At 39.1% G+C, this 25,705-nt stretch overlaps 4 protein-coding genes across 6 annotated transcripts in view; 1 reads left to right on the top strand and 3 right to left on the bottom strand.

Annotated features, from left to right (window-relative positions):
- Positions 1–25,705, bottom strand: part of LOC114668454 (zinc finger protein 883-like) — a 492,666-nt gene that overhangs the window by 197,496 nt on the left and 269,465 nt on the right. The gene's annotated exons all lie outside the window — the stretch shown is intronic.
- Positions 1–25,705, bottom strand: part of LOC114668248 (zinc finger protein 345-like) — a 394,673-nt gene that overhangs the window by 99,545 nt on the left and 269,423 nt on the right. The gene's annotated exons all lie outside the window — the stretch shown is intronic.
- The window catches only part of LOC114669347 (zinc finger protein OZF-like), a 314,266-nt gene that overhangs the window by 141,375 nt on the left and 147,186 nt on the right, over positions 1–25,705 (top strand). The window lies entirely within an intron of this gene.
- The window catches only part of LOC114641817 (gastrula zinc finger protein XlCGF52.1-like), a 45,057-nt gene continuing 25,814 nt past the window's right edge, over positions 6,463–25,705 (bottom strand). The window contains exons 3-4 of the mRNA XM_028790874.2: positions 22,082–22,531; positions 6,463–7,860 (exon numbers count right to left, since the gene is read on the bottom strand). Of these exons, the coding sequence (XP_028646707.2) occupies positions 7,019–7,860; positions 22,082–22,496 (1,257 nt within the window). The 5' untranslated portion in view covers positions 22,497–22,531 and the 3' untranslated portion in view covers positions 6,463–7,018. The remainder of the gene's footprint in view (positions 7,861–22,081; positions 22,532–25,705) is intronic.

Below are 25,705 nucleotides of genomic sequence, written 5' to 3'. Positions count from 1 at the left end.
CTAGTGTTCACTCCGGAGTGTCGATCAGGACACTGGCAAATGATGCAGAGTATTCCACACAGAAGCCTAGTTTGAAATTGAACTCATTTATTTTGAGATATACACTTGCATTCGAATAGGTATAGGTGTATTTGTATGTGTGGTCTACAATAAAAAAGAATACATAAAACTTATTGATAAAGTACCCAAAGTCCACTAGATGGCAGTATTACTGAAATTACGCACTAGCTTACCGGCAGTATAGAATCCAAATCAATAACGTAATCAGTACATTTAAACGACTTTACATCTTAACATATAAAAACATAAAATACAAGGAAAAATGCAAACGAACCCACCTCTGGTCATCAACGCACACTTATCTTAACTCGGTACACTGCTGATTCTTACTTAAAACAAATAAATGTTTCTTTATGCGGAATTGACTATTGCGTCACCATGCATTCTGGGAGGTGCACCCTTAAATGTGATCCGTGTCTCTTTAACAATTATGTTACTATTTTAAGACTGTTAAAAGTTATATTTTATTCTTATAGTATTTGGACTGTATTGGCAATAGATATTTCCATTTTAATCCTCATACGCTGCTGCTGGGGGGCTTGTTTTGTTTTGGACGTGCTCTGACTCTAGGTATGTTAGAGGACTGGGACTTTGTGAAGTGGGGTCCAGCCTCATGTGGGGAGGCAAAATGGGGCGACGGGATTGGGGATAAAGACAACAAGTTACATGTAATCTGATCTGATCAATAACAAGCTTTTAAAGCACTGAGGGAGCAGATTCTCTCCCCCTTTTTTTCTCCATTTATCATTATTCACTTATTAATTCATCTATTTATTTATTTTTACTAGCTTTAAGTTTTACTCTGCTGGCTTAGCTCTCTTTCTCAGGGATGGGGGTTGATTTGTTTTCGATCTTATGTTTGTAAAAAATTATTTATTTGTATGGAATGGTGTGTGAATTTAATAAAATCAATAAAATAAAATAAAAAAAAGGAATGGACAATGGTGGAATCTGCAAAAACCTGCTCAAAGTGTACAGAAAGGATAAGTTCTGTAGGACAAGCACAAGCATCACACTCATCACCATCATACAGCATGGCAGACGTCAGTAATTCAGCACCATAGCAGTAGGACTGAACTCGCTATCAATGCACAACTTACCAATACGTGACAAGGAGGATTATCTTTTGAAACTGAGGGTGATACATTTTCTATGTAACAGCAGTAAAAAAATCTTAAGAAAAATGTTCTGTATGCTAACTTTATAAGACATTTGTTTGAGTTGAAATGATAAGATTTACTAAAGCTTATATTTCCTACGGGTGGCGCAGTGGGTAGTGCTGCTGCCTCACAGTTAGGAGACCCGGGTTTGCTTCCCGGGTCCTCCCTGCGAGGAGTATGCATGTTCTCACCGTGTCTGAGTGGGTTTTCTCCCACAGTCCAAAGACATGCAGGTTAGGTGCATTGGCGATTCTAAATTGTCCCTGGTGTGTGTGCCCGGCGGTGGGCTGGCACCCTTTCAAGAGTTTGTTTCCTGCCTTGTGCCCTGGGATTGGCTCCCGTGACCCTGTAGTTAGGATATAGCTGGATGGATGTATTTCCTACTTGTTTCAATAATGTTATTATTATTGTTAGATGGGGTTTTAACAGATAACCAATATTTGAAGTTGGAAACTAAACCTTCAATTTGCATTTGTGTTTCACAGCAGCGTGTGACGTAAGCTGTCCGTAATTTGAAATGTTATATGACACACTCACCATAATGAAGGGTACATTATGCAAGACAGTTCATTTATTCACACCATCCGAGCGAAATGCTTGTGGTGTTGAAGACTTTTCTGTCATCCCTTGTAGTTTGGCTGCTAATCAGTGGGATAATCAGAGAGATTAACAGATTGATGTTGTTCTTATTTGATTTACATCGAGACATGTGATGCCACTTCAGTGCCAGCACTGACACAGCAATTATAGATGGATGTTTTCAGCAGTTTTTTAAAGTTCTCCACTGTATTAGCCTGGCGAATTCCTATTGGCAGGCTATTCCAGATTTTAGGTGCATAACAGCAGAAGGCCGCCTCGCCACTTCTTTTAAGTTTTGCTCTTGGAATTCTTAGGAGACACTCAGTTGAGGATCTGAGGTTACGATTTGGAATATAAGATGTCAGACATTCCGATATATAGGATGGGGCGAGATTATTTAAGGCTTTATAAACCATAAGCAGTATTTTAAAGTCAATTCTGAATGACACAGGTAACCAGTGTATTGACATCAAAACTGGAGAGATGTGCTTGGATTTTCTTTTCCTGGTAAGGATTCTAGCAGCTGCATTCTGCACTAGTTGCAAACGATTGATGTCTTTTTTGGGTAGTCCTGAGAGGAGTGCGTTACAGTAATCTAGTCGACTGAAAACAAACGCGTGAACTAATTTCTCAGCATCTTTCAATGATATAAGAGGCCTAACTTTTGCTATGTTTCTTAAGTGAAAAAATGCTGTCCTAATGATCTGATAAATATGCGATTTAAAATTTAGATTACAGTCAACATTTACCCCTAAGCTTTTTACCTCCGTTTTGACTTTTAATCCTAATGCATCCAGTTTATTTTTAATAGCCTCATTGTATCCATTATTGCCAATTACTAAGATTTCAGTTTTCTCTTTATTTAATTTGAGAAAGTTACTATTCATCCATTCTGAAATACAAGTCAGACATTGTGTTAGTGAATCAAGAGATTTGGGGTCATCAGGTGCTATTGATAAATACAGCTGTGTGTCATCAGCAAAGCTGTGGTAGCTCACATTGTATCAGCCAGAATATCAGATAATCAGCCTCCGTAATTAGAATGGATAGTGCTGTCTACTGTAAGTGAGGCCACTGCTGACTATTCCGTTTTCTCATATTTTGTGAATTTCCCCTTGGGATTAATAAAGTATCTATCTATCTATATTTCACAAGTAATTTGTACAATTTCAATAGAAATAAGATGACAGAGCAAATTTGATTGTTTCAGTTTGGTTTCTTATTCACACTGCTGCTGTCTAAGAAATGGTGGGCTGGCGCCCTGCCCGGAGTTTGTCTCCTGCCTTGTGCACTGTGTTGGCTGGGATTGGCTCCAGCAGACCCCCGTGACCCTGTAGTTAGGATATAGCAGGATGGATAATGGATGGATGCTGTCTAAGAGCTTGATCATCACTCTCTGTCTGCTCTCAACATTTGCTGTTTGAATATGCTGTCTCTGATTATAACCAAACTTTATGGAATGAACTGCTAGCTTTTCATTACCACCACGCTTCTTTTAACTTCACCTGTTTGTTGTCTGGTACAAATCTTGTCATTGATATTTAACCCACTTCCTATTGTCCAAATGACTTGAAATTTTGCACACTTACTCACTTCCGATGACAACAGATGAATCAATAATCAGTTTCACTAATTGATCTATTAAGCCATGTTCATAAAGAAATGAAATTTTCATATGAAGAATAGTTCAAGATTTCAACAATAGATGGCACTAGTAACAGATAGAAATATTAAAGGAAGTGTTCAAATATTGATTACAAAATTATATTAAAACAAACCCAAGACAAAAATGTTAAAAATAATATATATATATATATATATATATATATATTAACTACTTTTTAAAAACCACGCTTACATTAAGTTAACAAGTGTACTAAAAAGTAAAAAATAAGTCTCATAAAATAAAAGTTTGGGCGCTTTTCATCAATTAACATTAAAAAAACACTTCTAAAAATCTTAGCAAAAGCACCCACGCTTTTATTTTACCAGTGATGTATGAGAGACATTTTTTTTACTTTTTTGTACACTTTTTAACTTAATGTAAGCGTGGTTTTTAAAAAGTAGTTTTTTATATATATATATATTTTTTTTTTTTAATTTAAAACAATCTATTGCAAGTCTTATACCAATTTTCAGTTGTATTTTGATCTGCTCTCCATTGCACTGATTAGACAAGAGGGTCTCGTCCTGAAACAAATTTACTTCCCTGACACCCAGTTCCTGGAATGTGTTAGCAGGTGGACTCGCCCCCTGGCTTAAGGCCTGTTGAACAACTGGGCCTGCATTGTTCTTGAGTATCTACAGTAAAATACAATACAATACAATTTATTTTTACATAGGCCAAAATCACACAGGAAGTGCCGCAATGGGCTTTAACAAGCCCTGCCTCTTGACAGCCCCCCAGCTTTGACTCTCTAAGAAGACAAGGAAAAACTCCCAAAAAAACCTTGTAGGGAAAAATAGAAGAAACCTTGGGAAAGGCAGTTCAAAGAGAGACCCCTTTCCAGGTAGGTTGGGCGTGCAGTGGGTGTCAAAAAGATGGGGGTCAATACAATAAACAGAACAAATCCTCAATACAGTATAGTAGTGCAATAGAAATATTACAAGCACAGAGCAGAATTCAACAGTAGATGATATCACATAATAGGATTGGTTCAGAATCCTGAAGGCCTCAGCTATCAAGCTGCCTCCCCCTATTGACCATTCCACAGCTGAGTTAGCACTTGGCCAGCCAATCTGATGAAAGGACCCCTCTACCCAACGATTCCTGCGATCATCCATCAGGGATGACTTTAACTTAGGCAGGCAAAACACCTTGGCAGGTGGGCCATGACACCAAGAGCCACATTTGAGTACCAAGAGAGAAACTGAATAGGTGAGGGTTAGTATCAAATTCTAACTATCATGTTACTTATGTTTTAGTGCTAATGACCAACAACAGAGATGCAGTCTGTACACTTAATCAGCAGCTCTAGTCAGGATATGCAAAACTGAAGTAGTGAGTCTTCAGCCGGGATTTAAAAGCTGAGACTGAAGGGGCATCTCTTATAGTAGCAGGCAGACCATTCCACAGTTTAGGGGCCCTGTAACTAAAAGCTCGACCTCCCACTGTTATTTTATTAATCCTTGGAATCATAAGCAGACCGGCATCTTGAGATATTAATGTGCGCTCTGGTTTGTAAGTCATGATAAGTTCAGATAGGGAAGCTGGACCCCAGCCATTTAAGGCTTTATATGTTAAATGGAGGATTTTGAAGTCTGCCCTAAACGTAACCGGGAGCCAGTGGAAGGATTTAAAAACTGGAGTTATGTGTTTGTATTTTCTTGTTCTTGTAATAATTCTTGCAGAATCTTATTATCCCGGGTGGGCTCTGCTATTTCTAAGTAATCTATAAATGCAACTTAAACAAGTTTGGCAAACCACTCAAATGATACTTTTTTTCCCTGCTTAATCTTCATGATTCTGTCCCATACTGCTGGCGTAGTACTACACAGATTAAGCAGGGACTGCCCGAGCCTGGCTAAATCTTCTGAACCCATCTTATTAACATTAGGGGTTCATAATTGTGTCATCATCAAGTTTTCTGGTGATTTGTTAAGTAATTAATTGGAGATCGTTGTCACCACAATTTGCCTTTCTCTTAGCTCCAAGTTGAACTCATTGGCTTGTAATGTAAGTTGGACACAATCTGATTTGAAAGGACTCTCACCAGGTAAAACACCAGGGGCCTCATGTATAAACGGTGCGTACGCACAAAAATGTTGCGTACAAACATTTCCACGCTCAAATTGTGATGTATAAAACCTAAACTTGGTGTAAGGCCACGCACATTTCTACAGTAGCTCATACCCTGTCGTACACAAGTTCTCCGCCCGGTTTTGCAGACTGGTGGCACCCAGCATCAAAGCAGTGCTTTTGTTCCAGTGTGGTTTCCCTTTCATTTTTAGATCCACATCCCTGACATGGTTTTATCATGTACACTGAAACTAACCACATATTGTTTATTAGTTTAATGCATCTGATGGGCTAATGGGCAATTAAGATTGTGAATTACGTGCAGTGTTGTTTGCAACATGCTTTGAGAGAAATGGAGAAAGAAACCAATTTAGATTTTGTCACAAACTGGTTGTAGAGAAAATCTAAGCAAAATGACACCTTTTATTGACAAACTGGTTGAAACAGTACTGCACCCTACTGCAGGATTTTAAACACTCCTGTCCAAAAAAACATATTCATGCAAAGACACAACAGAGTAGCCCAACTTCTTTAATGAAAACTGTACACAAAACATGACATCCAAATTCCAGAGATAATCATTGAAAATGAAGAAGAGTACATCACTTGGGGTATACCAGTCCTAAATTTTAGTAAATCCATAGCAAGAAAACCTAATATCGTAGGCAAAGAGAAACATTCAATTTCTGATTAATCAAGTTATCAGTCCCAAATGATCTCTCCTTGCCTTTAACAAAGTGAGAAAAGATGCAATATCAGGAGATACAATTAGAAATTTGGACCCAGATGTGAAATAAAAAAAAAATCCCAGTATTCTTGAATCCATATGACTTGGTCCACGTGAGTAGGAGATCTGTGTAATTCTCAATGCAGTTGTGGTCTCTCCAGGTTTGTTTTTTTTTTCTCTCTCTCTCCAGGTGCATCTTCTTTTTTATTTTTCACAAAATTATGTCACGCCACACTGGGAAAATCTTCGGGGGATTTTGCTTTAGTTTTGTGAATTGTTTAACAAAGCTTTATGATAAAAGTTGATCTTGGCTTTCCAATTGAGACTGTGATATTTTACAAATGTGGTAATCCTGTGAGCGGAGAAGGAATGTCTGCAGTCCTATGATTAAAGATCTGTCTATGCAATCTTCTTCCATTTGGCGCATTTCTCTTCCTGCGCTAGGAACGTAAAGCCTTGGCATGCATTGTTTTTGTATATCAGTCAGTTGGCATGAAGCAACTTTGTTTTTATATGCAGACTATTGAGGTCTTTTTGTGGCCAGTCTTTGATCCCAAAGCTGTATGACATGACTTGTTTAACTAGCTGATTAACTGCTTGTATTTTGTTCCTCGCTGTCATGGACCTTCTAAGGCTCATTTTTACCCTTCTTGTGTATTCACTGCTGGTCTTCAATATCTTCTCTTTATGGCTTATATCTGCACTCTTGTCAGTTCCTATGTACTTCTTAAGTGTCCCCTTGGTCAAGTTCTCTTATTGGATAACCTTCAACAAGGTTGATTTCAATTTTCCATTAATGAATGTTATTTTGGTGCGTCTTTCTAATCCAAACCCACCTCTTGTGTGAATTCTTTTGTGGCGCTCAAGATTGTCTCTACGTGAAAACTGTTTACCACATTCAGAACAGCAATACGGCTTCTCTCCTGTGTGAATTCTTTTGTGAGAATAAATGCTGTTTTTTCGTGAAAACCGCTTGCCACATTCAGAACAGCAATATGGCTTCTCTCCTGAGTGAGCTTTAATGTGCCTCAGAAGACTATTACTGTGTTGGAACTGTTTACCACATTCAGTACAGTAATATGGCTTCTCCCCTGTGTGAATTCTTATGTGTCTCTGAAGTTTGCTTCTCCGTGAAAAATTTTTGCCACATTCAGAACAACAATACAGCTTCTCTCTTGTGTGAGTTTTAATATGTGTCAGAAGAGTACTACTATGAGAGAATGCCCTTCCACATTCAGTGCAGCAATATGGCTTCTCACCTGTGTGAAGTCTTTGGTGGTTCTGAAGATGGCTTCGCCGTGAAAATTTTTTTCCACACTCAGAACAGCAATGTGGCTTCTCTCCTGTGTGAGTTTTAATGTGTTTCTGAAGAGTACTTCTGTGAGAGAATTGTTTTCCACATTCAGAACAGCAATACGGCTTCTCTCCTGTGTGAATTCTTTGGTGGCTCTGAAGATTGCATCTTTTTGCAAAGTGTTTTCCACATTTATTACAGTCAAACTGCTTCTCCCCTGTGTGAATTCTTTGGTGGCGCTGGAGTTTACTCATGCCAGAAAATTGTTTGCCACATTCAGAACAGCTGTGAAGTTTGATTCCTGAGTAAAGTTTAAAAGAAAAAAAATAAATAAAAGCTTAGTTTTTAATCCACTGCTGTAATGTTGACATTATGTTACAAGACTTAACAAATGTTAGTTGAATTTATGAACAAACTTAGATAAGCATAAGCAATTGTAAGACTTAAGTAGCATGTGGAAAGATACTCAACTTGTTAATTTTTACATCTGTATTACAACTACTTACCACATGAGCACAATCAGTGGAGACAAGAAGTTAAAATAGTAAAATAAATACATCACATGTGATAGGCACAATCAACAAGATTACAATTTTTAAATAAATTAAAGAACAGCATCATTTTGTCATCATATTCTTAAAATATTATGTACATTTCTAATTAATGGTGGTAAAAAGTGATAATCTTCAGATATTATTATATTGGAGTGGTTTGTGTTTAAAATAGAGTGCCATGCCAAACATGCAAAATACACTTTTATAAATCAGAAACTGTCTTGATATTTCTACACAATTAGCCACAAGCCACCTGACATCATAATATCTCTATCTATCTATCTACAGTAGCTATCTATATATAACTAGGGGGCGCTTCGCTTGCCAACCCCTGGTGTTGGGTAATGCGAAATTGTTTGATGTATGCATGAGATACATTAGAGTGTAAAGGTGTAGATGATGCATATAGGAATTAAAGAACGTATTGTATGGTAAATCACAAAGATTTATTGGAATATCTCTTTATATACAGTACAATATTTGTAGTAAAGATGGTTTGTTGTCCTTGAATGAGTTTTCCTTGGTTTGGAGTATTTATAACTTTAACTTTAATGTCAGATGAACGCCGAACTCATGAGAAGGCTACATAAAGTTGTCCATGTCCAAATACGCGCTCAGAGAGGTATATGCCAACTTTGTCCATGGTCTGTACTTGGGATTTGTTGATTGTCATGGCAAATGCAGGTTTAATGGGAAATTGGCATCGCCCAAGTGTAAATGGTAATTCAAGGGCAGAACTTGTAAGGTCAATTCTAGGAATTACAACAGTATTGTTAGGATGTGATCCTGTAAGTATTTTTGCTTCAATAACATTGTCTGTCATGGTGTTGATGACTAAACGTGTACCGTTGCATAAACTTTGTTTAGTATTAAGGTTTCTTAATAGCATGACAATTGTTCCGATTTTAAGGTTATGATTGTGTTGTGGTAATCCGGCTGGGTTAAAAGTGTTCAGATATTCTAAGGGGAAATTAAGATGTTCAATCTCGTCTTCAGAATCAATTTTGTCAGTACTTAGAAAGAGGCGGCTTTCTCCAGGAAGTAATGCAACGACTTGGTTATTTATGTGATCAACATCAATATTCTTTGGACATAATATAGCCCGTTGCGTTAACAGTGGTATCTGGTCTATTGTTTTGGAGCCGTGAGCGTAACTCCATTAGTTCTTCCTTGTTTAGCGTTAGTAATATGGATAATGGATTGCACTTACTGTTAATACGTAGCGTTTTCTGTGGTTGAATTGTTAATAATGTATGACTGTAATGTGATGATTCACTTATGCTGTATAGTTTTCACGTGTGAGGATGACGAACCTTTAATACAGAGTGTCCGTTTATTCTTATTACCCATCAGGTGTTGTGCCTGTGTTTTGTGTGGTTGCACTGTTAATATTGTATCACTGTAATGTGATTCAAATATGTTGTGGAGTCCGTATTTGTGGGGTTTCTGTACTATATCGTGTTTTTGCTTGCGGGTTATTAGAGGTGCGTGGATCATGCTGTGTAGTGTGTTTGCGTACTATCCTGCGCGTTCCGTACTCCAATTGATTTGTGACCCTTTCTGGACTCCGTAGTCTGTCCTGTTTTACTCTGGGGTGGCGTATCATGTCGGGTTTGATTTGTGAACCTTTCTCGACTCCATATTCTGTCCCGTTTTACTCTGGGGTTGGGCGCTGACTCCTGTTGTTTGTGTGGTTATGTTGTTCATAGTCTCTATGGACTCCGTAGTCTGTGGAGGGGTTTGTGTGGCACACCAAGCAGCACATTATTTCTAACTTCACTCAGCAGTAGTGCCACGCACAATATGGCGGCAACGCCTGCGCCTTCCGTATTATGTTGGGTTTCACCATGCTGTGTAGGCGCCTTTGCCTTTCGTACTTTCCTGCACCTTCCAACGCGCGATGTAGGCGCCTGCACCTTCCGGTTCTGCCTCCGCTGTGTGGTGTGGACGTTTAACTGTCGTCGTTTATGCCTTTATATTCTGTCCCTCGCTGTGCATGTGTTTCGTGCCTAGGTTTTTTTGAAGCTGTTGCATTCCAGTTTTCATCATCTGTAACCTGCTCTCCATGTGTTTGTCCCCGTTCTTTAACCTCTTTATGATGTTTTACTTTGTTTCCTACTCTGTCTTTTATTTCTGACCTCGCTTTATCCTGCTTGCGGCATGTCAGACGGTTCGTAGTCTCTCCCATTTTGCTCTGGGGCGGGGGGGCTTTGTGTGGCACCTGCGCACTATGTCTCCTGCGTCCACGGGCAGGTCCCTGCGTCCATATCTGGTTTACCATTCTCGTTTAGAGAAAAGCCAAGCAAAATGACACCTTTTATTGGCTAACTAAAAAGATTACAATATGCAAGCTTTCGAGGCAACTCAGGCCCCTTCTTCAGGCAAGATGTAATACAGAAAGTGAAGTTTCCTAGGTTTATATACACACTCTAGGACAAGAAACAACATTGGTAAATATTTAAATGAGAAATTTTAAATGTAAAAAATTAATAGATTCATTCAGGCTAGGGGGGCGGCACGGTGGCGCAGTGGGTAGCGCTGCTGCCTCGCAGTTGGGAGACCTGGGGACCCAGGTTCGCTTCCCGGGTCCTCCCTGCGTGGAGTTTGCATGTTCTCCCCGTGTCTGCGTGGGTTTCCTCCCACAGTCCGAAGACATGCCGGTTAGGTGGATTGGCGATTCTAAATTGGCCCTAGTGTGTGCTTGGTGTGTGGCTGTGTTTGTGTGTGTCCTGCGGTGGGTTGGCACCCTGCCCAGGATTGTTTCCTGCCTTGTGCCCTGTGTTGGCTGGGATTGGCTCCGGCAGACCCCCGTGACCCTGTGTTCGGATTCAGCGGGTTGGAAAATGGATGGATGGATGGATTCAGGCTAGGGTTAATTTAACAAAAGAGAAAAGAACAATGTATTGTCAAGATCTCTGGATAAGATAACTGTCCAACAAAGTCTTTTGAAGTTTGTAATGAGTTTTTCAAAACAATGTGGGTCTGTAGACAGGCTGTCTGGCATTCTGAGAGATGTAAACAATTGATTTTTTACATTTAAAATTTCTCATTTAAATATTTACCAATGTTGTTTCTTGTCCTAGAGTGTGTATATAAACAGGAAACTTCAGTTTCTGTATTACATCTTTCCTGAAGAAGGGGCCTGAGTTGCCTCGAAAGCTTGCATATTGTAATCTTTTTAGTTAGTCAATAAAAGGTGTCATTTTGCTTGGCTTTTCTCAACATGGCTTGAATAAAGACAAGAGTTTTATGGCCAGATATGAGGATTGTTTACATCTCTCAGAATGACAGACAACCTGTCTACAGATCCACATTGCTTTGAAAAACTCATTAGTACTAGGGTGTTGTACCGTGTTAGCCATTATGAATGTAGAGAAAAGCCAAGCAAAATGACACCTTTTATTGGCCTGAAGAAGAGGCCTGAGTTGCCTCAAAAGCTTGCATATTGTAATCTTTTTAGTTAGCCAATAAAAGGTGTCATTTTGCTTGGATTTTCTCTACATTCATAATGGCTAACACGGTACAACACCCTAGTACTAGACATTCTCGTTTAGTAATATGGATTATTTGAAAACAGGAAAGAGGATAATAGAGCAAAAACATTTCCATATATAAATTTGACATACTGGAGGTAGACAAAGAAAACAAAGTACAACTTAAATGAATAAAACACGCAGGTCACTGAAAAAAGAAACAGAGGTCCACATGTCACTTGACTGATCATTTGAAATGCCAAACTGAACACCTGTGGCCAAAATGTACTTATGGCTACATACCACCTGGACTTTGTTTTTTATTTTTTTATTTCCCCAAGACAGATTAAATTTTTTTCAGGTAAAACAGGGATCTTGAGAAGGGCAGCATCATTTTGTGAGAGTTTTGGTAAATTAATAGAACTGAAAAACACAACAAGCAGTTCCAAACATGGGGAAATATCAGAGGAAAAAGTTCAGAAAAAAATATATATATTCATTTCCAAGGGATAGTTACTGATATTACCCATACATCTATCTTAGTACTGTATTTTTGCTTGACTTGTAACTTGGATACCAACAAGTCACATCTGCACAGTCTAAGTACTTACAACTTGGTCAGTTCAACGCCAAATGAGTGCACATGCAATTAATTTTCAGCTCTGCATTCTGTATATGAAGGTCGTCAACTTTCTGATTAGTGTAATTTTGAGCTTGTGTACTGGATCAGAAATTTGTGTGCATGTATTTTCAAGATTATTCAGATGTTTTTCAAGGTGGTCAATATTACTGCGTACCGTACAAGAAAATTTGGATAAAAAAAGCAATGGTCAGGTCTAAAATGTGCTCCTTAATAGCCAGCCAAACATAAGAATGATCCTGAATCTTTGTGTACAACTATAAATTACTCAAATTTAGCAGATGTTTGTTTAATAAAATTTGCATGAAAACGCCAAGGAGTCTAGAAAAAGTAAAAGCTTAACGAACTGGTGGTCAGACAATGAGGACAAGAATACTAATACATAAATCAAGTTTAGATCCATAATAAATCTAGCAAGCACCCATGAAGAGGAAGGAATGCACTGATTAATCAGGGAAGGCTATTTATCGAGGATGATAGATGCATTTGTATCCATACCGATGATTAGTTGGATTTCAGAAAAAGAAAAGATGTATGTAACTTATTATTATATGGAGGTGAGGCATACATAGACTCAACACATAACAAATCCTGCCTTCTGAAACACCTCAGAACACGGTGAACTAGGACCAAAACTCCATGTTTTTGACTAGTAGTGAAAGAGGATGCAACCACGCATTAGCACCTCAAGGCAGCTCAATGAATGATTTTAGCTAAAATAATTGATTCTTGCAACTATATCAAGCTATTTAGATGATAATAAATCATCAACAATCAAATGCTTGCAAGCTAAAGACAGCAACACTAAAATTCAAGAAAAGATAATGAGTTTAGACCAAATGAGCAACAATGGAGAACTGTAAATGAAATACATTAAAAGGTGCCAAAACAACTATACCCCTAGCCCTGCCAGCATACATGTATAATGTAAACAGCAGCTCCAGAATCCCACCCCAAACCGTAAATATGCAAAAACCTAAACTGAGGTTGCCCAAATGAAAGAACAAGGAAAAAGCAACAGGTTATGCTTATGAGTGGGTAGACATGGAGAGAGTTTGGAAAACAATTCCATCCTAACCCCACCATTCAAAATACAAGGATCAATGTGGTGAAAATATGAAAAAACTCATCTAAAGATAAATATGACATGCAAGCAGATATTAAACCAGGGGTGGGCAGATTCAGTCCTGGAGGGCCGCAGTGGCTGCAGGTTTTTTCTCCAACCCAGTTGCTTAATTAAAAACCAATCCTTGTCAATTATTTAATTTCATGGCTTGCTAGCGCTTTAACTCTGTTATGTAAGGCCATTCTCATATCCTAGATTTGTTTTCCTTTCTAAGGATATCATCCAAATGATTTGAAGTCTAAAACAGATGAGTTATTCTCAGTGCTTCACTTTTTTCTCTTCACTTTCCTTCCAAGTATTTAATTAAACCCAATAGTGCATGATGAATACACACAGGTGTAAATGGTAACAAGCTAAATGGAGAACTGCTGGTTTCTTTTGTCATTTGCATGGTATTGCTAATAAGGAACAATTAAAAACCAAGACTACAGCTGTTTAAGATTAAAATAAGCAATAAGGGTTCAAAATCTTAACGAGTGAGACAACTAAAGTGAAGCAGAAGTGTTACTTGAGCAATGAGTGCTTCTTATTAAGCAACTGGGTTGGAACAAAAACCTGCACCCACTGCGGCCCTCCAGGACTGAATCTGCCCACCCCTGTATTAAACAATTGTGGGTTGAGAAAAACACTCAGCACTTCGAGCATGCAAGGATCGTGTCTCAACCCCTCAAAACCCACAAAAACTCTTTAATCATGTGTGCAAGTACACATACAAAATATACATATGAAAAAGGAATTTAAAAAAGTAGTCATGTTGGATCAAGATTCAGGAAAATGTTTAAGCAGTACTGGAAAATTGCACATAAAATAAAAAAGGCAGTCATTGTGCAGCTAAATGATCACAAATAAAAATTCTATTCTTGACAAATTTCAGAACAAATCACAGCACAGAAACTGCACTCGTTAAAGTAGTAAATGACTTGCAGGTCAATGCAGACAGAGACCATTTATCTGCTCTCTTCCACTTAGATCTGAGTGCCGCATTTGATGCAATTGACCACAATATTCTTAGAAATCACCTTAGTCAGTGGGTGGGCCTCTCTGGCAATGTCTTAAGTTGGTTTGAGTCTTACTTAACAGGTAGCCACATTCTTTGTTAGGTGTGGTGATTATACACCCGATTAGACACCCAATATTCTATATGGTGTTCCACAAGGCTCTGTCCTGGGTCCGCTGCTCTTTTCAATCTCCATGCTTCCATTAGGCCAGATTATCTCAGGGCATAACGTGAGCTACCACAGCCATGCTGATGACACACAGCTGTATTTATCAATAGCGCCTGATGACCCCGACTCTTTTGTCTCACTGAACCCCAATGTTTTACTTGTGTTTCTGAATGGATGAGTAGTAATTTTCTCAAACTAAACAAGGAGAAAACAGAAATCTTAGTGATTGGCAAAAATTGATATAATGTGGGTATTAGAAATAAACTTGATCCATTAGGCTTAAAAGTTAATCAGATTACCAGGACAGCATTTTTTCACTTGAGAAATATAGCAAAAGTTAGACTCCTTATAACTTTGCAAGATGCTGAAAAATTAGTTCACACTTTTGTGTTCAGTCGGCTAGATTACTGTAACGCTCTCCTCTCAGGACTACCCAAAAAAGACATCAATCAATTGCAACAAGTGCAGAATGCTGCTGCTAGAATCTTAACTAGGAAAAGAAATTCCGAGCACATCTTTCCAGTTTTGATGTCACTACACTGGTTACCTGTGTCATTCAGAATTGACTTTAAAATACTGCTAGGGGTTTACAAAGCCTTAAATAATCTCACTCCATCCCATATTTCAGAATGTCTTTCACGTTACACTCCAAATCGTATCCTTAGATATTCAAATGAGGGTCTGCTTATAATTCCAAAAGCTAAACTTAAAAGAAGTGGTGAGGCGGCCTTCTGCTGTTATGCATCTAAAATCTAGAATTGTTTACCGATAGAAATTCACCAGGCTAATACAGTGGAGCACTTTGAAAAACTGCTACAAACACATTACTTTAACATGACTTTCTCATAGCTACATTTTAGTGTAACCCTGATATTCTATATATGCATTGAATTATCATTTTTTTCATGGATCCACAATCCGTACTAACCCCTATTTTCTCTGTTGTTCTTTTTCCATTTTTCTGTGGTGCCAATCTGTGCCACCACCACCAACCGATCAAAGCACCATGCAGTCCCTACATTGATGGATTGAAGGCCAAAGGTCCACATGACCATCATCGTCTAATTCTTCCACATGAAGCCTGAAAATCATGAGGACTGATTGAGATAATTTATGCTAGGTAGAATGCCCAGTGGAGGTTGGCGGTCTCGTGACCATGGAACCCCTGCAGATTTTATTTTAAGCTCTCTGGAGTTTTTTCTGTTGGTTCTTTCTGTCCTCCTGGCCATCGGACCTTACTTTATTCTTTGTTATTTAGTATTGCCTAATCTAATTTTTATATTTTTAATTTTGTATAAAAACTTTTCAATTTCTTTATCTTGTAAAGTACTTTGAGCTACATCATTTGTATGTAAGTGTGCTATAGAAATAAATGTTGTTGAAAACAGTCAAAGTGGCCAAGCACCAGTAGACATGAAGGAGTCAAGGGCATTGAGCGCCTGTTGAGGGTCCGTGAACAGCTGCTGCACTCCTGGGAAATAAGTCTGAAATTTGGCCAGAAAGACCAATTTGTTGTGTGTTTTTGATCACCAGAGACATGGTCTTGTGTGGTGTGGACTGAGCAATTGGGAGTAAAAGTAAATCTTTCGTCCTTAATAGGTTACATTTGAATTTTTATGTGCCTCTTTCAGTACAATAACTCAGCCAGAATAGCTAAACACCTTGATGATAACTGGATGTAGACATGCGCTGTCACTTGTTCAGGAATATAATATAATCTATGTGCTTGCATAATTTCAGACCTGAAATTAGCGATGGTCGTAAGCCAAAAAGGTCACCGTTTCTTCACAAAGCCAAACATTTTCCCACTCTCAACATTATCCGGAACTCCAATAATTCTGATGTTGCCTCCCCTTATTCCTACTTCTTGCCCGTAAAGTTTCTTACAGAAAGACTTGGTCTCAGCATAGGAACATATCTCGGTGTCATGCTGCTCCACTTGAGTACAGACCTGAATAAAAACCGACAAGAGTTTGTGCTGTTCATTTGTCGACAAAATCGGTATGAAGGTCACAAAGACATTTCTGTATTTAAGCATACAATGTCACACTTAAAACTGCATTTTGCTCTGATATAACGAACTTCAGGTGATAAACAATGGAAACTGCTCCAGAGTTATCTACCGCTATGCCAGCCTCAAACAAACTCCTCTGGGCTTTCTTCACTGGCCTTGAATGCCAAGAACCAAAGTGCGTCTTTTGACATTTAAGATCCATATGTCACATCAACAAGCAAAAAAGATCAGGACTGATGACACATTTTGATGTTAATTTGTAAAAACAGTAACTGTGGTGTAAGGTTGTGGAGTACTCTTATAACACAGCCATACTCCACTAAGCATTATGTAACCAACAACTCCAACATGTATTATTTATTACTTATTACTTAAATCACTAAAGCACAACAGAGGATTGAACAAAGTGAAGTACTAGTACGGTGACCCACAGGAGCACCAGTGATCTACGAGAAAAATTATAAGACAAGACGAGAAAACCCAGGATTGGAGCAGTTAATTGTATCTGTGTCTGCTTTGTATGAGGAATAGCAGGTGAAACCAGGACCGGCCAACTTTTTCACACACGGGTCCCATTTATACTGGCCATTATAATATTAATGGATGTGTACTGCCTTGATTTATTTATGCTAATTGAATTGAAATTTGCATGTTTTCTTGTTTATTAAATTGAATGTGGGCGGCATGGTGGCATGTGGTAGCGCTGCTGCCTTGCAGTTAGGAGACCTGGGTTTGCTTCCCGGGTTCTCCCTGCGTGGAGTTTGCATGTTCTTCCCGTGTCTGCGTTGGTTTCCTCCGGGCGCTCCGGTTTCCTCACACAGTCCAAAGAAACGCAAGTTAGGTGGATTGGCGATTCTAAATTGGCCCTAGTGTGTGCTTGGTGTGTTTGTGTGTGTCCTGCGGTGGGTTGGCCCGGGATTGGTTCCTGCCTTGTGCCCTGTGTTGGCTGGGATTGGCTCCAGCAGACCCCCGTGACCCTGTGTTCGGATTCAGCGGGTTGGAAAATGGATGGATGGATGGATGGATAAATTGAATGTGTGTGTTCATGTATGCAAATGATGTCTGGTTTAATTAATTCATTTTTGTGGGTTTTTGTTAATCAAGGACAAGCATCTGCCACCTTTTTGACTAATTTCAGTCAGGAGATGTTCCTGTTAAAGTTACATGAAAGGCCTCATTCTTCATGACATTTTCACATACATTTGGTCCAAAGAGTGCTAGGGCTGTCATCATGACAGGCACCAACAAGCTTCAAAGCTCCTTGCAGTGACCTTCACTATAGAGTCCTTGAACGTAATCAATTCAGACTCTACCACCTAGATAAAAATGAGCATACTACAGTATATAGTATATTGCCAGAGATACTGAGAAAAAATGATCTGGAGATACCAGGAAACTAGCCTAAATCAGAACAATAAGTCAAATCAATCTTTTATCTAAACCAGGAGTGGAGAGGAAAAAAAACAAAACAGAAGAGCAAATAATTATTGAACAGAGAAGTCAGAAAGAAAAAAAAAATCTATTTGAAAAAGCAGAAAAGTATGATTTTTTTTTTCTGCAATTTCAGATATCCAGGAAATGACCAAGCCAACTTTAATACCATCACCAATATGATGTCATAATCACATGATCCAAGGAATACAGGGTAAGACCACCATGGACACTAAAGACATGATAGCAATAAAATGGAGGCACTTATTTAAAAAGAGAGATGGCATTGAAGCAAAGCCAATTATTATTATTATCTTGGAGAAAATTTTCAACAGCCAATTGTTCGGATTTGGCCATTGCATATATTTTTCCCTTTCTTTAAGGGAGCAAGAGCATCTAGTTTAATTGAACTGTCCTACTTTAAAATGCAGGGGCAGTTTTTGGGGTAACTCTACACTGAACACAGGTCAAAACCAGTGAAATCCAAAGTTAAACAATACTAAAGTGAAGCAGAAAAAGGCAAGCTACATGAGAACGGAGCTGAAGCAAATAAAGTGAAATCTGAAGTAGTAAGAAGTCTTTAATTTTTCCTTCAAGTGACTGCAGCTCTATTAGAACAATTAAACAATATAGACGAGAATGGGCCATTCATCCCAACAAGGCTCGCCAGAACTATCCACTTAATTCTTCTAAAATAACATCAAGTCAAGTTTTGAAGGTCCTTAAACATCTACTGTCTACCACATTAGTCAGTCACTGTGTCTTTGGTTCTCTGTGTAAATAAAAACTTCCTAATGTTTATGCAAAATTTACCCATAACCAATTTCCAACTGTGTCCCCCATGTACTTATACACGAAAATAGGCCAAAAGCAAGACTGTTAGCTAAAGATGCACAGAGATGAACACTCGGTTGGATTATGTAGCCCTGAGAATGTGTTTGCTTAAAATCTTCCATTTAATTTAAACTTTACCAATTCAAGATAAAGGTTTGTGAACCCTTTGATCTCCTGAATTTCTGATGAAATTCCACCTGACAATGTGGTCTGATCTTCAGCTACACTACAGTAACAGACAAACATAATCAACCTAACTCATAACACACAAACAATTGGACTGTCAATGCTGCCCACATCATTTAAACAATTGCAGTCCAGTCTAGTCAGGTGTTCAATCAATGAGATGAGACTGGAGGTGTGGTTTAGAGGCACCCAGATAAATAAAAGGGTAGAAATGTGGGTGCTGGCAAAGTTGTCACTTCTCGATAAAGATCTGCTCATAAACAAACAGAACAAGAACCTAAGAAATTTAACAAACAAGACAAGACCATTCATCAGTCCCTCAAGCTTGTTGGGTTAGCTAACAGCTAAGCTGTCCCAACATCACATCAAGACAACTCTTAAAGATTGTGATAAGGACATTATAAGAAAGAGAGATAAGAACTAAGCTGTGAAAGCTAACAAACTCATTTAGAAGACCATCTTTGCTAATTTAATGTTTTCACTGTTTTTCAAATATTACTTGCCTTTTCATTTTGATTACATAACTTCATGTGTTGTTTTCTGTTGTGCTATTATCCAAATGTCTTTGTGTTTTTTGGATCAGACTCAAAGATGCAAGACTACACTAATGTCACTCCTTCAGTTGTTCATTGACATTTGATAAAAGATTTACATGTATTACAATTACCTAAGCAAGCAATCTATTTTGGGATTTTGCATGTCAAAGTTTCCTGCTCAGTTTGGAGTCAGGTTGCCTGAGGTGAGATCTATCTATTGTGAAGTAGGCTAGTGAAGGTCCTGAGGCCTCATTTATAAAGTTTGCACAAGCAACAAATGAGATTCAAAGTGTGAGCATGTGACTTCCCATACAAATTTCGAGATTTACAAAAGAAACCTTGACAGGGGAACATTTGTAGATTTATAGCAAGCATCTCAGACCCATGCATACACAACATTTCAGAGAAACTTGGAAATGCTGCTAAACCATCTAAATGACGACTCACAAGCATAATAATTAATTTCAACGAGCCCTTTTTTTAGAGAGTGCATTGATGTGACATTACACCTCAAAAATGATAAATGTGATGTACAGACTGTATTTTAGTTCCCTTTAAGAGTGCCAATGATGCATATTAACACAGAAGAAATTCTGTTTTTCATCAGTTTATATCGGCTAGTTGTTGTCACTTCTCAGGGAAATGGCCAACAGCTCGACAGTATCTTGGCCAAGCTTCACTGCATTAAGCCTGCTGTGCTGGAAGCCATTAACTGACTGGTCATGCACTATATGCTGCATCGTGTTGTATCGTGTGGGTGTATATACATAAAACATGACATTTTTGCCAACATAAAAAGGCAATTTGCAGTCACGTCCTGCTCTTCTAACACAATCAGAGCACTTTACTAAACTTATATTGCAATAAGGACCTCTAGCAAGACTGAAGCTGCATTTGTTAACAGTAAGCAGAGACATTCCATTAATACAAGTCAATCAAGATGTGGCGAGTAAAATATGTGTGGCCTGGCTGAACCTAATATTTGTTTACTTTGAGGCAAAGTAGCATTGACTGACGTGTTGGTGCTGTATGTGGTGAACTGCTTGTTGGTGAGGTAACTGGCTGAATCCTCAGTATCTCATATGGCCTGAACTACTCATTGTAACTGCAACTATGTTATTACATGTGCCAGGTGACAGTGGCTACCGCTCAGACAACTCCGTCTTATTCCTTTTCTGAACCCTGGAGCACAGTGGAGAGGCACTTTAATGCCAAGCATGACCTTGCACTCTCAGATACAGAGCAAAGCCAGATATTCTTGAATGCAGCTGTGCGGCACTCTCAATGAGTCAGGATGGAGGGGCTGCTCTACCAGCCAGTGAAGTTCTGTAACATCATATTTGCATAAGTATGAGATGGTTCAGCATGCTCCATATGTAAATGCTTCAAGGTGGTTGTGATTTATAAAAAAGTAAATTGCGTAGAAATGTGAGAAAGCCAGGCTTGGAGTATGTGAATTTCCCCTTGGGATTAATAAAGTATCTATCTATCTATCTTTATTAATCAGATTTTTTTGGGTGTACACATTTTCCTATTTTTTGGCTTACTTATGTTTTCATGCTTGATTCTATGTGAAGTTTTATAAATGTCTGGTGTGTTGGTCTTTTGAAGGGCTTGTCACCCCATTGCACCATGTTTGTGTCCCTATTTCACAGGTTTAGAGGTAAAGGAGTACTGCACACGAATGCTATCACCTCTGGGTAGAATTCTAGTTTGGTACTGTGTTACATCTGCAGGACCGGGACAGGATGCATCATCAATGTTAAATTGAATTTAAAATTGTTACAAAGAAATATGATAGGAGAATATGAGGATAGTGAAATCTTAATAGAAGTTAGCCGTTGAAACCTGACAAATGAGCCAAAACAAAGGAAGACATTTACAAGAGAACATTTTAAATAGAAGAAAACTGGTGTTCTGGACTGGCCAATCAGAATCCACAGCTTTACTTGAAGACAGCTCATCATTCAGGGAATCCCAGAGACATCAAAGAACTGAAAACTTTGGAAAGGAGGAATGGGCTAAAGCTGAAGGATGAGCGGAAGATGCTCGAAATGTTTGGTGGATGTCACTGGAGCTAAAGCAGGATCAACAAGTTAGTAAAGACAGGGGGTCACAAACTGGACTGTTCATGTTTAAACACCGTACTCTGGAATGATGAGAAGTCTAATTGTTCCTTATTAGTTTAAGACAACTGTGTGTGTCTGTTTTTGGGACTTAACTGAAGATCAGATCACACTGTTAGGAGGAATTATTGCAGAAATAAAGGGGCTTCAAAGGATTCAGAAACTTTTTCTTGCAACTGTACATTTAACATTGTTTTTTTTGTTTTTTTTTTTACCAAGAACAGGCTTAGAAGCGTTTGCATAGTCTTACATACTATAATGGAATAAGAGCAAAGTCCCAAATCCAGTAAAAATGTAGTAAAATTGCTGCATTTTATTTTGTGTTTAATATAGTCTGGAAGTTTGTCTACATTTATCTTTCAAAAAGTGCAAGATGGCACTTTCAGGCTCATAAACCTGACTCCAAAATGTACTCCGATTTTAATTTTTCACTTACTTGTTTTAGTTGATGCTGTAGGTGGTGACTGACCTTCCTGAGTTCTAGGTGAGAAAATGTCTTCAGTGCCCTTTGTGTTAGACTGTAATGATTCAAATTTTACATTAACAGAAGATTCTGGCGATGAAGAGGGTCTGCTTTGTGAAGGGACTAACCCGGTCACTACACCATAATAAAGGTCATCTTCCTTGACACTTTCCAAACTTCTATAGTTGTGCATTTCAGTGCTGACACACTTCTCTTCAACCTCCTCTTTAATACTCACTGACCCCACTTCACCGTCCTCTTCCTTAATGCCCATACTTTCCTGTTTAGGGTGGACACTCTCCCATTTACAGTCCTCCTCCTTAACGTTTATGGTCCTTTGCTCCATGATATTCGTGTCAGCCTCACACATCTCCTCTTTCACATCCATCTAAATGTTGAAGTAAATGGCAGATTACTCTCTCTCTGTGGAAAAAAACAGGATTCAAATCTATTAAAACTGCATCATTCAGATCTAAAGACATTTCATTTTTATAACATCCTCTTATTTAAATTATGCTAAGTCAGACAGATATCAGCAAGTTGACTATATCACATCGCTTTTCATATCAAATTAGGTGTAAAACAAGTTTGGGAATGAAAGGAGAGTCCAATAAGGAGGCCATCTTGCACAGTTGTGTGACAAGAGTATTTCACTACACTGATTAAACATTCAGTGTTACTGGGGTCCCATAATTGTGTTATCAGTTAATCTTAAAGAAGGTTTATATAAGTTAAGCCTCAGGGTTATGTGAAGAAACAGAGGCATAAGAAGGAGGATCTTAAATATTGGGTTTGGATTTTTTAAGCTTAGTGATTTTAAGTCACAGGTTTTCATTCACATAATCTTAGCGAGATGTTGGCAGTGTGTTCCTGTAAAGCTAGTCGCCTAATGTAACATACCCAACAACTAACTTCAAACAGTCTTCAACTCACTAATATAAAATTAAACAGGTTTGATTTTGTCTTTTGTCTTATGGCCCACTCTTTTATCAGCTGACTGGTAGTGAACACTGCTGTTTCTGTCTGCTGCTGCTTGCCAGTGCTCTGTTTGTGTATTTTTTAATGCTGGGCAACGATTACATTTTTTATCATGATTAATCGCAGACAATCACAACAATCACATTGTTATGTGCAAAATTCAATAATGAACTCAAAAGTAGTGTATTGTGTGTATTTGGTATGCAAACTCTTTAAACAAATAAGGTGCTTTTTAACATCAGCATTCCCTTTACATAGTAGCAGTTAAAATATTTCTTAATCTTAAACATTAATGTAATCAAATCAAATATAAAACCAAAGCTATTTGACATTGCCAGGGTATTAACGTTTTATCTAATATGTTATAGAAAAACAAGTTACTCTCAGAGTCCAGAGCCACAATCACAACATTATAACAGACACCTTCCGAGCAACAGCAAGTTAACATTTCTACATCTGTTTCCTTTTTTTATCTGAACAGATACCAGCAGAAACAATTTTCATTTATCAGGGAGCAGCATAAACAGTCTATGTTCAGTAGCAACTCTTTGACAGCTAATATTTTTTCCAAAATAGTCAGTTTTCTGAAAAGCGTACAAAGCAACGGCGCCTCAAGCAGTGGCTGCGCGGGGCCAGCAGTCACATTCCTGTTCGACAGCCAGCAGGAATGCACGGTGGGCTGGCTGCCTGGCTACTTTTGTGAGACAGGTGTGCGGAGGTTAGTAGTTGCCTGGTTTGTACCTCCTGTTATCGTAAGTGTCTGTCCTCCCAGGCGAATGTTGCCATAGGTGCATCAGCTACACAAACATGTTCAGCACCACGATCAGCTGGGGATCAATCAGCTGATGCTGGTACCTCACTTTCGTTTTCGATCTACATCTCCAGATCACTTGCATCAAAATCAGAGTCCGACAAATCAGAGACTGATTCAGCGATAATACGAAAAAAGTCATCTACGGATTATTTTGCTTTGAGCATTCACTTTGGTATCTCTCCACATGCCAATTTAGAAGCTGTTTGCTCTTTGATACTTATGCACGTGCAGGGATTTGAGGTCAAATCAACAAAGCTAACTTTCCTTCTAGCAAAAGCTTATCGAAAAGCACTGTATCAAGAAGATCATTGATCTCTATTGATAGCTAGCGAGACTGAGGCTTTCAAAATAATAATAATAATGGTCTCATCCGTTGCAAGAGATGGACGTCTGAAGCAGAGCTCCGTTAGCAGCGGTGTTATTTTTTAATATTATTTCTTTATTATCCTGTGTGAGGGACAGCCGGCGGTTCGGTCGGACCGGGACGTCCCTCAACTAAGAGAGAGAGCCTTTTTAGGACACTACATCCCCCGGGACACTAGATGGCAGCTTCCCCGGACAGAAATGGTTCCCAGGATTCCTGCAGGGCAGCATGGGACATGGAGTCCGGTTCTTCAGCCCTGTTGGGTGCCGTGGGTGCTGCCAGGGGGAGCTCACCAAGAACCCTGGGACTATCGTGGTGACGCTAACCCAGAAGTACTTAGGAGTCATGAGGTCGGAAAAGCTCAAGGTATGGCCTTTCAGAGACTTTTCTCTCTCTCTCTATCTTGAGCTGACATTCTCTGATCCTGACGTAGGGGGATTGAGCAGGGGGGCTGTACGCACACCTAGATACAGACGCTTGTCTAAAAATGCTGAAAGATTATCTTCACGTTGCTCCCTTCTGTGCAGCTGATTCGTGAAGCGAATTCTACGTGTAGAATTTCGAAATGAAACCTGCTTAACTTTTGTAAGTAAGCTGTAAGGAATGCCTAGAAATTTGATTCTGTTCATCTGGACAAAGTTTTTAAGTGGGAGAAATATTTCGAGACTTATCCAAGTCTCTTCCTCAGTCTCAATTGACTGCAGGTTTCCCCAACCTTATAAACAGTACCTTTGCTTAATCACAGAGACTAGCACCATTGACAAAGGGCCAGTTGATCAGTGATATGCAAATTGTCCACTGATTAGTAGACGTGTGAACCATTCATAGAGGGTTGAGGAATGGCTGCAATCACAGCATTGTAAGATGGCGACAGATGTACCCTTAGGCCCCCTCCTCTGTTCAGAGATGGTCGTTCCTTTTTCACGTAAATGGCCTCCTTGATTCCTCTCTCAAACCAGCGCTCCTCCCTGTCCAGGATGTGCACCTCTTCATCTTTAAAGGAGTGACCACTATCCTGTAGATGTAAATAGACTGCGGAGTCCTGGCCTGACGAGGAAGCTCTTTTGTGTTGTGATATACGCTTAGCCAGTGGCTGCTTGGTTTCCCCGATGTACAATTCACGGCACTCCACTGCGTAAACTAGGTTACTCTGTTTGTGCCGTGGGACCCGATCCTTGGTATGGACCAATCTTTGGCGTAGCGTGTTTTGGGGTTTGAAAGCCACTGAGACCTGGTGTTTCGAGAAAATGCGCCTCAGCTGTTCCGATACTCCTGACACATAACCCCAAAACACGCTACGCCAAAGATTGGTCCATCCCAAGGATCGGGTCCCACGGCACAAACAGAGTAACATAGTTTACGCAGTTAAGTGCCAGGAGGAGTGCCGTGAATTGTACATCGGGGAAACCAAGCAGCCCCTGGCTAAGCGCATGTCACAACA

The sequence above is a fragment of the Erpetoichthys calabaricus genome, chromosome 1 (assembly GCF_900747795.2).
Source record: "Erpetoichthys calabaricus chromosome 1, fErpCal1.3, whole genome shotgun sequence".
NCBI lineage: Eukaryota > Metazoa > Chordata > Cladistia > Polypteriformes > Polypteridae > Erpetoichthys > Erpetoichthys calabaricus.
Note: the sequence above shows the minus strand (reverse complement) of the source record. Positions and strands in the feature narration are given on the sequence as shown.